We start from the raw sequence: 16,291 nt of genomic DNA on the forward strand, positions 1-16,291 counted from the left end.
TCCCCCTGGGTCTTCGGGTCCGCGAGGCCGAATCGCCACTTCCGGGCAAACGTGAAAAAGGGTATCGGGACAAATTCGCACGTACCTTTTAACCCACGCTACCACGAAAGCGGGGATCGAGCCTCGCACAAGCCACGCTTAATCGAGTACGCCCGAGCGGTATGCGTATCATGTGACTCGTGCTGTTACTTTTATTGGAACCCGATTTGAGCGGTTTTATTCATACCATGCGAAGCCAATGGATGGAAGGGACAGGACGGTCAAATCAGTGGAAGAACATGATTTATTTACACTATTATGTACAATGATAATGATGAAGGAAAGGGGGACACAGAGCACAAGCTTAACCAGTTTAACTTATTTACCCAGACACGGGCCCAATCACTCACACGGGGAAATGGAAGAAGAGCAGGTTCGCGCGCCAAACGCGCCTTGCTGCCGGTCGCTCCCGGACAGCTCGCTCGTGGTGTAGCCCTGTGGCGGTCACGGAATGAATGCAGGCAGGAGGAAATCGCGCGTCTGTGGCCCGGCGCGGGTCGTCCTCTCGAGCGCGCGATTAATACAGCGGCAGAGCGCAGGGCACGGGGAAAGTTCGTGTACAACGAGGCTATTACAACAGTCAATTCAAGCACTTCGACTTGTTCAGGGCTGGGCGACTTTCACTCCTCGTCTCTTGTTCTTGATCTCACCTGTTCTGCCGCCCACGAACTCTCACAGCCCTCCCCTCTCGTACGTTCTCGTGCATGCTGACTCATGCGCATTCTGCTGCTGTTCTGCTTAAATGGGCTCGGGGCAGGACCTTATATGGCACCTCCCCGATCTTACCCGAATGTTCCAAGCCCCGCCTCCTGCCGCAGTGGTAAGCCACTCCCCTCGAGCCCTGATTGGCGGCTCGTTGCTTACCGGCCACTCCCCCTGCAGCTCGTCCCTTCGGCCTTGCCAGACTTGTTGAAGGCCTACCATGTGGCATTTCCAGCCCAAACCAAAAGCACCTAAGCTCACTGGCCTATTCAACGCAAAACTAAACACAGGAAAGGACTACTCTTACATTCACGAAGAAATAACTAAACTAAGCGAGGCTACATGTTGTGGTGCAACTAACTAAGAGGGGGAATTAACCTTTATTCCAAAACCGCAGCAATATGTATATGTATATGTGTGTATATATGTAGCATATGCATATACATATACATACATATGCATACACATATACCTCACGCTCAAACGTGTGTATATATGTAGCCACGGGCATATATATATATATTTAATATTAACAAAATTGAGATTTTTTTTTTTTGTCACTGATCTGCACACAATACCCCTTAATGTCATGGATTTTTGTTTGTTTTTTAGAAATTGTTACAAAATTCATTATGTCGTTAAAAATCAATATAATCTAAAATCAATATAAAGATCTCGTGAATAGGCCTTTGGTGCTCCTATTGTTGAGTGAGTAAGCAGTGATGGAAAAAAATTACGTACTTGGTCAGGGTTCCACCAGATAGCTCAGATGGCAGAGCACTGGTACGGTTCACAAGAGGACCTGGATTTGATACCTGTTCTGGGCGCGTAAGTGTCCCACATGTCGATTGATCTATTTACAATCCTGTTCATTTATATTATCACTAGTGGGGTCACCCGTGGGAATCCCACGGGCATGGACGTGTGACATTTGGACATCTTGATTTAGATGCTGCACATTAAATTTTACAAAATTGTTACTGGCAATTCATCAGCTCCAGAAATGGTGTAATGAACACAATTTATTTATTTCACATATGTGACACCTCACTCCTCTCCACCTGACACTCTCCTCTCTCCAACCTCACGCCTCTCCAATCCCACTCCTCCTCACACCCCTCTACAATACCTCCTCACGCTCCTCTCCAATCCCTCACACCCCTCTCCAATCCCTCACACTCCTCTCCAATTCCTCACACTCCCCTCCAATCACTCCTCACTCTCCTCTCCAATCGCTCCTCACTCTCCTCTGCAATCGCTCCTCACTCTTCGCTCCAATCGGCCCTCGCTCTCAAACCCCTAGCTCCTCGCTCTCCAAATTCTCGCTCTCCAACTCCTCGCGCCTCACTCTCCAGTTCCTCACTCTCCAACTCCTCACTCTCCAACTCCTCGCTCCTCACTCTCCAACTCCTCGCTCCTCACTCTCCAACTCCTCGCTCCTCACTCTCCAACTCCTCGCTCCTCACTCTCCAACTCCTCGCTCCTCACTCTCCAACTCCTCGCTCCTCTCTCCAACTCCTCTCTCCTCACTCTCCAACTCCTCGCTCCTCACTCTCCAACCCCTAGCCCCTCACTCTCCAACTCCTCGCTCCTCACTCTCCAACTCCTCGCTTCTCACTCTCCAACTCCTCGCTCCTCACTCTCCAACCCCTAGCTCCTCACTCTCCAACCCCTAGCTCCTCACTCTCCAACCCCTAGTTCCTCACTCTCCAACCCCTAGCCCCTCAATCTCCAACTTCTCGCTCTCCAACTCCTCGCACCTGACTCTCCAACCCCTCACCCCTCTCCAATTTCCTGCTCCTCTCCACCCCCTAGCCCCTCACTCTCCAACCCATCACCCCTCACTCTTCAACTCCTCGCTCCTCACTCTCCAACCCCTCGCTCCTCACTCTCCAACCCCTTGCCCCTCACTCTCCAACCCCTTGCCCCTCACTCTCCAACCCCTCGCCCCTCACTCTCCAACCCCTCGCCCCTCACTCTCCAACCCCTCGCTCCTCTCCAACCCGTCACTCCTCTCCAATTTCTCGCTCCTCTGCAACCCCTAGGCCCTCACTCTCCAATCCCTCGCCCCTCACTCTCCAACCCCTCGCCCCTCACTCTCCAACCCCTCGCCCCTCACTCTCCAACCCCTCACTCCTCTCCAATTTCCTGCTCCTCTCCAACCCCTAGCCCCTCACTCTCCAACCCATCACCCCTCACTCTCCAACCCCTTGCCCCTCACTCTCCAACCCCTTGCCCCTCACTCTCCAACCCCTTGCTCCTCACTCTCCAACCCCTTGCCCCTCACTCTCCAACCCCTTGCCCCTCACTCTCCAACCCCTCGCCCCTCACTCTCCAACCCCTCGCTCCTCACTCTCCAACCCCTCACTCTCCAATTTCCTGCTCCTCTCCAACCCCTAGCCCCTCACTCTCCAACCCATCACCCCTCACTCTTCAACTCCTCGCTCCTCACTCTCCAAATCCTCGCTCCTCACTCTCCAACCCCTAGCTCCTCGCTCTCCAACCCCTCGCTCTCCAACCCCTTGCTCCACTCTCCAACCCCTCGCTCCTCGCTCTCCAACTCCTCGCTCTCCAAACCCTCGCTCCTCACTCTCCAACCCCTTGCTCCTCACTCTCCAACCCCACGCTCCTCACTCTCCAACTCCTTGCTCTCCAAACCTTCGCCCCTCACTCTCCAACCCCTCACTCCTCACTCTCCAACCCCTTGCTCCTCACTCTCCAACCCCTCGCTCCTCACTCTCCAACCCCTCGCTCCTCACTCTCCAACCCTTCGCTCCTCACTCTCCAACCCCTCGCCCCTCCCTCTCCAACCCCTCGTTCCTCGCTCTCCAACCCCTCGCTCCTCACTCTCCAACCTCTCGCGCCTCACTCTCCAACCCCTCGCCCCTCACTCTCCAACCCCGAGCTCCTCACTCTCCAACCCCGAGCTCCTCGCTCTTCATCCCCTAGCTCCTCGCTCTTCATCCCCTAGCTCCTCGCTCTTCATCCCCTAGCTCCTCGTTCTCCAACCCCGAGCTCCTCGCTCTCCAACCCCGAGCTCCTCGCTCTCCAACCCCGAGCTCCTCGCTCTCCAACCCCGAGCTCCTCGCTCTCCAACCCCTAGCTCCTCGCTCTCCAACCCCTAGCTCCTCGCTCTCAAACCCCTCGCTCCTCACTCTCCAACCCTCTCGCTCCTCGCTCTCCACCCCCTCGCTCCTCACTCTCCAACCCCTCGCCCCTCACTCTCCAACCCCTCGCCCCTCACTCGCCAAACCCTCGCTCCTCACTCTCCAACCCCTCACTCCTCTCCAATTTCCCACTCCTCTCCAACCCCTTACCCCTCACTCTCCAACCCCTAGCTCCTCACTCTCCAACCCCTCACTCCTCTCCAATTTCCCGCTCCTCTCCAACCCCTTACCCCTCACTCTCCAACCCCTAGCTCCTCACTCTCCAACTCTCCAACCCCTCGCTCCTCACTCTCCAACCCCTCGCTCCTCACTCTCCAAACCCTTTCTCCTCACTCTCCAACCCCTTGCTCCTCACTCTCCAACTCCTTGCTCCTCGCTCCTCTCCTGTCTCATTCATTTTGGAAATGGAAGTTTCCATGCAACGCATGAATTGTCACGATCCTCGAGGAAGTGTCTTGTAATCATCAAATGGCAAGTAAATTACATTGTGAAAATTAAAGATTTCAAAGAAACCTATTTAAAGTGTATGCGCACATAACTAATAAAATAAAAAACGAAGAAATATCTCTCGGTAATTTCCTGAAACATATTTTAGTTTTTACTTCTGGATAATAATGCTGAATGAAATAAGAACGAAGAAATATATGTCGTTTTGTGACGACTGTCATCAAAAGTAAAAGTAATATATCTTGACGGAAAAGAAAAAGCGAATTTTTAATATATGTCGACATTTTCCCCGACTGTTATTTTAGGCGGTGTATTTTCGTGTATCATCGTGGCGTAATTTTAAAAAATATATCTCTGCATTTTCCCGTGTGTGCGTGAATGTGCTCAATTATTTCTGACACCGAGTCTAAAACCATCGATAAAAATTAAATCAGATGGTGAATTCGAGATAAAATTGTGAGGGTGACTCAATGAATTGGCTTTATTTTACAGGCCTTTGAGAATTCATTTCGTTCTATAAATGGAAACTTTCATGGGATTCTCTTCCCGTTTTCTTTTCAACCGAGTCTAAAACTATGTTAGCGACTGTTAAAAATGAAATGATGTATCGAATTAGAGTTTAAATAAACCTGTGTGAGAGAGAAAGACAACACGGGCCTAACTAAACAGGCCTCAAAGCTATTCGAGGTAATGAAATGGTGGATATTTGTTTACATGAAACCTCTCCAAGAATGGGTGGAGCTACTCTGTAAACGGAGTAAGCCACACCCCCAGACAGACAGAAGCACCTTCGCCTATTATAATTATCATATATGTCACATTGAGTTCATAGCTGTAGTTTTATTTATTTATTTTTTTCATCGCGAAATCGATCAGTTTCTTAAGTGGCGCTTATCATTTAGTCGTAAAATGTTTTGTTTTTTTCTTCTCGTAGATTGTATATTATGCATCCCTTTTGGGTGGTGAAGTGGACTCCAATCCTAGGGATGAGGACGACTCTGAGGAAGATGAGAACGATGGTGAGCCAACCGATAGCACTTTTCGAGAGCTGTTGGGTGCAGTGCCACGGGGAAAACGTGTGATGCCGTTTGAACCACTAGCAGTAGAGGTTGGAGTGCAGCCAATTGATTGTCTCCATCCACTTGTGCCACACGAAGACTTTGTAAATGAACCACTTAATGACGTGCTCGAGATGGACAAGGATTTTACCTTCTTCAGGGTTGAACAGGAAAAGCGTTTCTCCTTCATGACATGCCCCTTCATACTCAGTCCCGTGACCAAAAGCCTCGGTCTGTACTACGACAACCGAATCCGCATGTACAGCGAGCGGCGCATCACGGTGTTTCACTCGCTGGTCCAAGGTCAGCACCTGCACCCATACCTACGCCTCAAGGTGCGAAGAGATCACGTTATTGATGATGCTCTTGTGCGGGTAAGCAGTTTCGCCGCTATTTTGTTTTCCTTTTCCGTTTTCTTTATTTCCCTTTTTGAGCCTTCTCATTTACTTTGATGTAATTTTATATTTGTACACACAGTTGGAAATGATCGCTTTGGAGAATCCCACTGACTTGCGCAAACAGCTTTATGTCGAGTTTGAGGGTGAGCAGGGTGTGGATGAGGGTGGCGTTTCCAAAGAGTTCTTCCAGCTGGTTGTAGAAGAAATCTTTAATGCTGATATTGGTGAGCATTCTTGTTAAATAATTCCACAAGACAAACTGCATGCGTGTGTTCCCCGTGAATCAAGTGGTTTGTGTTGTCTTTTTTTAACAAACGGTGACATTTGCATCTCCATAAAGGGATATTTATCCCACGCACGTGAAAATTCACGCATCATTCCAAACAGGAAAATTGCTGTTTCTAACAACGTCGTAAAGAACACAAACAACAGGCATGGATAACTAATTTAAAATGTTAAATATGGTGGTGTGGCGGACACAAAAGCCCACTGGCGTGGTGACATCATTCCACGCACCAAGTGGGCGGTGGCCACGCCCGAGGGGTAGGCGTGGCCTCATGATATACACCGGGCGACCAGCCCGGAGCATTTCAGTGTTACAGTGTAGTCTTACAATAAAGACGTTTATATGTTACCGCTTGTCCGCTTCCTCCTTGCTCACAAGCAGCGCGCGTAACGCCGTGCTTTACTGGTGACCCTCGACGTTGGATCTGCCGTAGCGATCCTTCTGAACACGACGCCATTGCAATTGCCAACGACAAGGCAATGGCGATTAAACTTCCCGAATTTTGGGAGGCCCAGGCCGAAGTCTGGTTCGTTCAAGCCGAAGCCCAATTTCAGCTTCGGCGCCTCACCAACGACGACCTGCGCTACTGCCATGTCGTCGCCTCCCTCGGGCCCGGCACGGCCGCTCGAGTTGTGTCCGTCCTTCGCCACCCACCGGACGGCCACAAGTACAAGGCACTCAAGCGGCTACTCCTAGCCACGTTCGGCCTCACGGACGACGCACGGGCCGACCGCCTCCTGGATCTCCCCGAGCTCGGTGAGACGTGCCCGTCGGTCCGAATGGACCATATGCTGTCACTGTTGGGCGACAAAGCCCCCGGTTCGCTATTCCGGGCGCTTTTCCGGCGCCAACTTCCAGCGCAGGTTCGCCTCGCGTTGGCCGGGACCGAGCTAACGGAACCCCGAGCATTGGCCGCCAAGGCGGACAGGTACTTCGCCGCTTCGGACACGCGGGCGAGCGTCGGCGTGGCCGTCACGGCCCTCGACGCTGATGTTCAGCAGCATGTTCCACAGCATCAGCTTCTACAGCGCGCTGATGTTCAGCAGCATGTTCCACAGCATCAGCTTCTACAGCGCGCTGATGTTCAGCAGCATGCTGATACGCACCTCGTGAACGCCGCCACGCCCCGCCCACCGCCGCGGCGAAAACCGCCACCGCGGGGAAACCCGCCAACTCCACCGGCCTGGCGGAGCCAGCCGCGCTCCTCCAGCTCCACCACCTGGTGCTGGTTCCACGCCAAGTTCGGCCACGAAGCTCGGCGGTGTCATCCGCCGTGCTCCTTCAACGGGTCGGGAAACGCCCGGGCCGGCGCTCAATAGTGGCGATGAGCGCCGGCCGTTCGAGCAGCCTGCTGTTCATAACGGACACCTTCTCCGGGCGCCGTTACCTGTGCGACACGGGAGCGCAGGTGAGTGTCATTCCCGCCGGCACGTCAGACAAGCACGCCGTGGGTGGGGGCCCCGCGCTGCTTGCCGCGAACGGGACGCCCATCCGTACGTACGGAAAACGCTGCCTCTCTCTGCGGTTTGGAGGGCAGGTTTTCCGATGGACGTTCGTCACCGCCGACGTGCCCATGGCACTGCTTGGCGCGGACTTCCTGTGCGCTAATGGGCTCCTGGTCGACGTCAAGCGCAGACGGCTTGTCCAGGCCGAGACGTTCAGCTCGCTCGCTTGTGCGTTGCCCAGCTCAACGAGCGGCTTGCCAAGCGGCTTGCCGAACGATTCGGTTCCGGCCACGTTGGTCTGTACGCTTCCGGCAGCGGACGCATTCACTCGCCGGCTTCCCGGCCCTCACGCGGCCCACCTTCTCGGCGGGGGCCGTCAAGCACGGGGTGGCCCATCACATCCCCACCGTCGGGCCACCGGTCTACGCCCGGGCACGCCGCCTCGAGCCGACGAAGCTGGCGGTGGCAAAAGCGGCGTTCGCTACCCTGGAGCGACTCGGCATCGTTCGGCGCTCAGAGAGCGCTTGGGCGTCGCCGCTGCACATCGTGCCGAAGCCCGGCGGGGGATGGCGACCGTGCGGGGACTATCGCCGTCTCAATGACGCCACGACTCCCGACCGCTACCCCGTCCCCCACATTCTGGACTTTTCCGCCCGTTTGGCGGGCAGGTCCTTCTTCTCGAAGGTGGACCTCATACGCGGCTACCATCAGGTCCCCGTCAGGCCGGAGGACGTCCCGAAGACGGCGGTCATCACGCCATTCGGACTCTTCGAGTTCCTGCGCATGCCCTTCGGTCTGAAGAATGCGGCTCAGGCGTTCCAGCGACTGATGGACAGCGTCCTGCGCGACTTGGATTTTGTCTACGTCTACCTGGACGATATCCTCGTCGCCAGCGCGTCCCGCGAAGAGCACCTACACCACCTCCGCACGCTCTTCGAACGCCTGGGCCAGCATGGCCTGATTGTGAACCCCGCAAAGTGCCGGTTCGGCGCCGCCACAATCGATTTTCTGGGGCACCGTGTCACCAGGCACGGAGCCGTCCCCCTGCCGGCCAAGGTGGAGGCGGTGAAGGGGTTTCCGCGCCCCCGCACGATCAGAGGGCTGCAGGAGTTCCTGGGCATGGTGAACTTTTACCATCGGTTCCTGCCCCGTATCGCCCAGCTCCTGCGCCCCCTGCACGAAGCTCTCCGAGGTAAGCCGGGCAAAGGCGACGTTACCTGGACCGAGCAGATGGACACGGCGTTCATGGGCGCGAAGCTCGCCTTGGCTAACGCCACCATGCTCGCGCACCCGGCGCCCGATGCACCGATCGCCCTCACCACCGATGCCTCGGACTACGCGGTGGGCGCGGTGCACGAGCAATGGGTGCGTGGAGCTTGGCAACCGCTGGCGTTCTTTAGCCGGCAGCTTCGCCCGCCCGAACGCCGTTAGTTTTTTTTTTTTGTTTGTTTTTGTATACAAGATCGAGGCTCGTGAAAGAGCGAACATTAATCACACAGAAAGACAAACAGACACATAAAACAAATAACATCGGGAGCGGTAGACAAGATGGGGAGAGAGGGGGAAGGACACAAACACAACATTTGAGAGCAGGGACCGAGAGACATGGAGACATCGAGAGATCTGTGGGAGGGAGAGGGCTTTGGGGGGGAGGCATGTGAAGTGGGGGAGGCATGTGAAGGGGGTGGGGGGTGGGAGAGGTATAAACATATGGACACTGCCAGGATTTCCAGGAAAGAAGTTGGAATTTCAAACAAGGTGGATCTGGGGTGAATTAGTGGGGGTAGAAAAGATCAAGGTTTTGGATGGGGGAAGATAAGAGATGGTGGTGAACAGCTGTTTTAAAGACCTGGAGGGAGGAGAGGGATTGAAGGGAGTGTGGGAGTTTGTTCCACAGGCGGGAGAAAAGAGGAATGAAAGAGTGAAGGTGAGCAGAGAGCCGAGATTTCGGCAGTTTAACCATCAGAGGGTTGCTGGCAGATCTTGTGCGACCTGTAGGAATATTTGGGGGACAGAGCACAGAGAGAGCTGGGGGAGCAAGGCCGGAGAGGAGTCGGTAGAAGACAGAAAGGCCACCTACCTGCCTGCGGTGAGTGAGTGAAAGGCCCTCAGAGATAGCTTCATCGCGGGAGATTCCAATGATTTTGAAAGCTTTGGATTCAACAGCGTGAAGCCGAGCCAGGTGTGAGGCAGGAGCACCAGCCCATAGGGGAGAACAGTATTCCATTGAGCTGCGGATGAAAGCCTTGTATGTGGTGAGGAGCTCAGGTGTGCCGAGGAAGGACTTCGCACGACGGAGGATGCCCAGTCGGCGACTGGCTTTGGAGGCCAGCTTGGAAATGTGGTTTTCCCAAGAAAGATCATGGCAGATAGTGAGACCCAAAAGCTTGAGTGACAGAACTTCTTGGAGAGGATTGTTGAGAAAGTAGATGGGAGGGTTGTCCAGTCGATCTTTTCGGAGAGACAGTAAGAGAGTGAGATTTGTCAGGATTGAAAGACATGTTCCACTTGTTTGACCAGTCTGTGATTTTGTCCAGGTCTTCAGAGAGTGAGGAGGCTGCAGACTGCCGATCTGAGGGAAGAGGAATGGAGCGGCAGAGAGTGGTGTCATCAGCAAAGAGATAGAGAGGATTTTCCAGAGAGTCAGAGAGATCATTGATAAAGACCAGAAAAAGCACAGGGCCCAGCACACTTCCTTGGGGAACTCCAGCCTGAACAGGAAGGGGAGATGAGAGAAATCCATTCAGGGCCACACGTTGACTACGACCAGAGAGGAAGTCCGCAAGCCATGCATGGAGATTTCCATGGATACCATAGGAGGAGAGTTTGGTGAGCAGAGCTGGGTGCCAGACCGTATCAAAGGCCCTTGATATGTCAAGGGAGACAGCTCTGATTTCCTGTTTGGCATTGAGGACCTCCATCCATTGTTGAGACAGCAGAAGCAGCATGTCCAGAGTAGAGTGACCTGGTCTGAAACCAAATTGATGATCAGAGATCAAGCCATTGGAGAAGAGGAAAGATTTCATATCCGAAGCAATGATGGATTCCATGACTTTGCTGATAATTGGGAGCAGGCTGATTGGTCTGTAGTTGCAAGGATCTGTTTTTGCACCTTTTTTGTGTAAAGCGGTAATGTTAGCTGATTTCCAGGATGCTGGCAGATGACCTTGAGCAAAAGATAGGGTGAAAAGAACAGAGAGAGGGTGAGATAGAGCGGCAGAGCAGGATTTTAGGACCCGTGGGCTGATGCCGTCTGGTCCAGTTGCAGAATCAGAGTCGAGGTTTGACACAAACTCCTCCACCTTGTCAGGAGAGAAGGACACAGAGTCCAGGAGCAGTTGGGTTCGACTGGGAAAGGTGGGAACAGAGAGAGATGGGTTTGGGACTAAGGATTTTGAGGCGAACACAGAGTTGAGGCATTCGGCTTTGTCACGTGCGATGTCAACTGTGTGGCCATTTGAGGTAAGGGAGGGGATGGAGGGGGAACAAACACCAGAAACGGATTTGACCAGACGCCACCAGGATTTGGAGGAAGGAGACAGGTTTGAGAGTTCATTCTTGAGTGAGGAGAGATAGTGCTTCCTGGCACTCCTGAGGGTAGACACACACTTGTTCCGAGCTTGGTGGAAGGAACTGAGATTTCCTTCAGTTGGATTAGCCTTCCAAGAGGCAAAGGCAAGTTGTTTCAGGGCAACTGCCTCACCACAAGATTCAGTGTACCATGGACGGGAGGAAGGGTAAGACAATTGAAGGCGAGATGGGATAAATCTGTGCATGAGAGAGATCAGTTTGCTTTGGAAGAATTCCCAGGAAGAATTGATGTCAGAGGCAGTGGAGATGGGAGACCAATCCAGACGATTGATGGCTGCTTGATGACCGTCCCAGTCGGCCTGAGTGAAATGCCCGACTCGTCGACGCTGAGGAGGCTCTCTGAGAATGGCCAGAGAGATGTCCACTTTGACAACCACATGATCAGAAGAACCAATTGGAGCAGAAGAAGAGCAGCAGACATTAGCAGGGAAGTTTGTCATAACCAAGTCTAGAAGAGAAGATACTCCATTGGCTGAGATCCGGGTCGGGAAATTGACAGATTGTGTCAATCCCAGTGAGTCACAGAAGTCCTTTGCTGAGGTGCCATGACTAGTGAGAGAGGAACCCACACCCAACCAGGTGGCATGATGACAGTTGAAGTCACCACATATGAGGAAGAGAGAGTTGGGATGAGTGGATAGAAGTTGGTCCATGTTGTCAGACATTGAAATGTAGATGATGTCATCTGTTTGAGTGACAGAACTTCTTGGAGAGGATTGTTGAGAAAGTAGATGGGAGGGTTGTCCAGTCGATCTTTTCGGAGAGACAGTAAGAGAGTGAGATTTGTCAGGATTGAAAGACATGTTCCACTTGTTTGACCAGTCTGTGATTTTGTCCAGGTCTTCAGAGAGTGAGGACTTCAGACTGTCATCCAAACCATCACTGTTTGGGGGACGGTACAGAACACATATGAACAAAAGGTGGGAACGGAGAGGAAGCCGTAACCAGAGGTACTCCTGCGGGTGAGGAGGAAAGAGAGCAGTGCAAGGAGAGTGAGGAAGAGAGTTTTTGACAAAGATAGCCACCCCACCACCAGGCCGAGGCTCAGGTCTATCATACCGGAGGAGGGAGTAACCAGGAAGAGATATTAAGGAATCAGAGACATCTTGAAGGAGGAAAGTCTCTGTTAAGCAGATCAAGTCTGGATTGTCAGAAGCAACCTGTATGGAGAGATCAGTCAGGTTAGAGCGAAGGCCCCGGATGTTTGAGGTCCATACCGTTAATGAAGAGAGAGGGGGAACATCGGGTACAGGACAGGGGAGGGGAGGAGTAGGGTAAGATGAAGGATGAGAGGGGGAGGTAGGGAGAGCAGTTGATAGTGTTTCAGATGTTGCAGAAGAGTTCCAAGAAAGGGAAGGATGAGGAGGATGAAAGGTTTGATGGTGAAGGGATGCGGCACAGTGAGGGGTTGTTTGAGGGGGGGGGCAGAGGAAAGTAGAAGGTTTGGGGGGGTGGAGGTATGAGATAGAAGGGAGACGAAGTGGGGAGGAGGCAGCTTGGAGGAGGAGGGGGGAGGAGAGAGAATTGGAGAGGAATGGTATGGGGGGAGAATTGAAAGGGAGGGATTGGGGGGGAGTTTTGAAGGGGAGGAGTGAGGGGGGAGTTTAGGAGGGGAGGGGCAAGGGGGGAGTTTTGGAGGGAAGGGGAAAGGGGGGAGATCAGGAGTGGAGGGGCAAGGGGGGGGATTAGGAGGGGAAGGGCAAGGGGGGGGTTCAGGAGTGGAGGGGCAAGGGGGAAGTTTCGGAGTGTAGGTGCAAGGGGGGGGGATTTGGATGGGAGGGGCAAGAGGGGAGTTTAGAAAGTGGATGATTAATGAAAGACGAACATTGATAACAAATTGGGTTTGTTGTGATTTTCAAGTTAGCAATCCGATTCAGAACGATGGAGGAGGGATGGAATGAATGTGAATATGAATGTGAATGATGGAGTACCTTCGACCGCGAGTTGCTCGGACTTCACTTGGCGGTCAGGCACTTCCGCCATCTGCTCGAGGGCCGGGCGTTCACTGCCTTCGTCGACCACAAGCCGCTGATCTTCGCGATGGGCAAGGTCACCGAGCCGTGGTCGGCCCGGCAGCAGCGTCACCTCTCGGCCTTGTCCGAGTACACGACGGACATCCAGCACGTTGCGGGGAAGGACAACCCGGTGGCGGATTGCCTTTCCCGGGCCGTCGCCCACGCAGTCCACCTCGGCATCGACTATGCCCGGATGGCAGCGGACCAGGCCGCTGACCCCGACGTCCAGGCCTTGCGGACCGCCGTCACGGGCCTCCGCGTCACCGAGGTGCCGTTCGACGGCGCGGGCGTGGCCCTCTTGTGCGACGTCTCCCTCGGGCGTCCTCGCCCCATCGTGCCCGCGGGCTGGCAGCGCCAGGTGTTTGACGCCATCCACGGCCTGTCCCACCCGGGCGCGAGGGCCTCCCAAAGGCTGATCGCCGACAAGTTCGTCTGGCATGGCCTCCGGAAGGCCGTCCGCGGCTGGGCCAGGACGTGCCTCGCGTGCCAGCGCGCCAAGGTGCACCGGCACACCCAGGCCCCGTTGGCCCCGTTCACGGTGCCGGAACGCCGGTTTGACCACGTCCACGTGGACCTGGTGGGACCTCTGCCCCCCTCGCGGGGTTTCACCTACGTCCTCACCATGGTGGACCGCACCACCCGGTGGCTGGAGGCCGTGCCCTTGGCGTCGACAACGGCGGCCGATGTCGCGCAGGCTTTCATCGCCACCTGGGTCGCCCGGTTCGGCGCCCCCTCAGACATCTCATCCGACCGCGGCCCCCAGTTCACCTCGGAGCTCTGGGGGGCGGTTGCGCAGGGGCTCGGGGTGCGGCTGCACCGAACCACGGCCTACCACCCCCAGGCTAACGGCCTGTGTGAGCGATTTCACCGCTCATTGAAGGCCGCGCTCCGGGCCACCCTCCGCGACGGCGGCTGGGTCGACAGGCTCCCCTGGGTCCTGCTGGGCCTCCGGACGGCGCCCAAGGAGGACCTGCGCGCATCCGCGGCGGAGTTGGTCTTCGGGCAACCGCTGCGGGTGCCGGGCGAGTTCCTCCCCGACTCCACAGCACCATGGTCCGCGGCACAGCAGCGCTCCGCTCTGCAAGAGACCGCCCAGAGGTTCGCCCCGGTGCCAACGGCATGCCACGGGCACCCACCGACGCACGTCGCCCCGGAGCTTCACACGGCGGAGTACGTCTTCGTCCGCCACGATGCCCATCGGACACCACTGCGGCCCCCGTACGACGGGCCTTTCCGCGTGCTGGAGACCGGGGCGAAGCACTTCAACCTGGACATCGGCGGTACTCCTGACCGCGTTTCGGTAGACCGCCTCAAGCCGGCCCACCTCGATGTGGACCATCCACCGCCAGTGGCCCGACCCCCACGTCGGGGCCGCCCTCCTGCGGGCGGACCCCCGGCACCGCCCAGCCCCGCCACTACGCCGCCCCCCGGTCCTGCACCCATCCCAGGGGCAGCCAGGGGCATCCCACCTGGCATCCCTGCACCCCGGACGCCGCCGATCGCCAGGGGGCGCTTCGGCCGGGTCATTCGTCTGCCCCGCAAACTGGCCCTCCAGGTGCGCGGGAATTCTGGGGGGGCGCGTGTGGCGGACACAAAAGCCCAATGGCGTGGTGACATCATTCCACGCACCAAGTGGGCGGTGGCCACGCCCGAGGGGTAGGCGTGGCCTCATGATATACACCGGGCGACCAGCCCGGAGCATTTCAGTGTTACAGTGTAGTCTTACAATAAAGACGTTTATATGTTACCGCTTGTCCGCTTCCTCCTTGCTCACAAGCATCGCGCGTAACGCCGCGCTTTAGTGGAATATAAAACACTGGCAACTACAGTGAGAAACTTCTGGATTTCTTTTTTCTGCGACTTTTAAATTATTTTTTGTTGTTGTTGAATTGTATACGGTACTTGTCCACTGCAAAACACAAATCGCCTTTTTGCAACTTTCAAAAATCTTGCATGTTAGTACTTGGACTCTCCTCCATAACTCCAAAACCATAAAACTTCGTGGCCCGAAACTTTGCATGCATGCTAAGGGAACTTCAAGAGTACATCAGTAAAAACTGGGTATTTGGGTATATTTAGATACACCTTTTGATGATAATTAACAGAGTGCGCATCATGAAAAAAAACAACCTTACCAATATGGCGGTGGGCTATCTTGGTCAGTTCACCGTCACCACACTGGGATCTTAAGCCGCCATTTTGTTTTGGCCTGCTCAACAATGCTTTCACTTGGAACAGACCGCAATGGTTTCTGTACAATAAAGCAGTCAAATTTTTTTTTCTTCCCCCACTTTCCTCACTTGTCATCGGATGCCTGATCTTCATACCTACGAATCGCTGTATACATCGCTTTTGTAGGTGTAGTGCTATAGTTTTCCAATTAGGAGCTGTATTGAGCATTATATGATGCAATTTTCCACGATGGCTTCTCACCGACTAAAGTATATATTCAAAATCTGTCTTCGGATTGGTGAATCTCATGGACTAAATAAGTGTCAATCTGGATTGAAATCTGGTAATTTTAAGTTTGCGATTCTTATAACTAACTAAGCATATTTGCTTTAAGCAAGGATATGCTATGATCCTTCCTTCTCTATATATTTTGGCTGTTTTTATTTTTTGCGTTGATGAAGGTGCTGGGGTGTGTCCCTCTACCAATCAGCTTGCTGTTGCATGCCAGCCAGCCATTCCTTATCAACCGTTTTGTTGGAGTGCTTGCTTGAGTGCTTAAGCCACTTGGCGAGTACTCTGCAAGCTGCTTGGTAATGGAACACACACCTGTTTCACCATTCTCTTACCTTTCCATTTGCTTTGTCTTTTTGCTTAAATATTTGTGATGCCTTTGTTGCTCAACTTTAAGTGGTATTCTTCGATGTTTGTTCATTTGCAAGCCATGGTGATACAGTTGACAGTGGTGTAATTGACATTTTTATCACAGCAGTTGTATGTGCTGTTTGAACCCCAGCTATTTGAACCTGTTTGAACGTTCCCCATTTCTTTCAATCCTGTACTAATGCCGGCAGATGGAATGTCCTTATCTCTTCCCCCTCCCAAACTCTAACCTCCCCCTACACCCTCATCGCTCCTTCTTCCCCCCTCCTTCCCCCCTCATCTCTCCTCCTCCTCTCATCTCTCCTCATCCC

General features: G+C 54.0%; 1 protein-coding gene across 12 annotated transcripts in view; it reads left to right on the plus strand.

Annotated features, from left to right (window-relative positions):
- Positions 1-16,291, plus strand: part of UBE3A (ubiquitin protein ligase E3A) — a 135,441-nt gene that overhangs the window by 81,234 nt on the left and 37,916 nt on the right. For all 12 annotated transcript variants that reach the window (XM_068098863.2, XM_068098857.2, XM_068098858.2 and 9 more), the window contains 2 exons: positions 5,290-5,787; positions 5,891-6,035. In XM_068098863.2, coding sequence (XP_067954964.2) covers positions 5,290-5,787; positions 5,891-6,035 — 643 coding nt within the window. The remainder of the gene's footprint in view (positions 1-5,289; positions 5,788-5,890; positions 6,036-16,291) is intronic.

This window comes from Myxine glutinosa, chromosome 12 (assembly GCF_964187855.1).
Source record: "Myxine glutinosa chromosome 12, kmMyxGlut1.1, whole genome shotgun sequence".
Lineage (NCBI taxonomy): Eukaryota > Metazoa > Chordata > Myxini > Myxiniformes > Myxinidae > Myxine > Myxine glutinosa.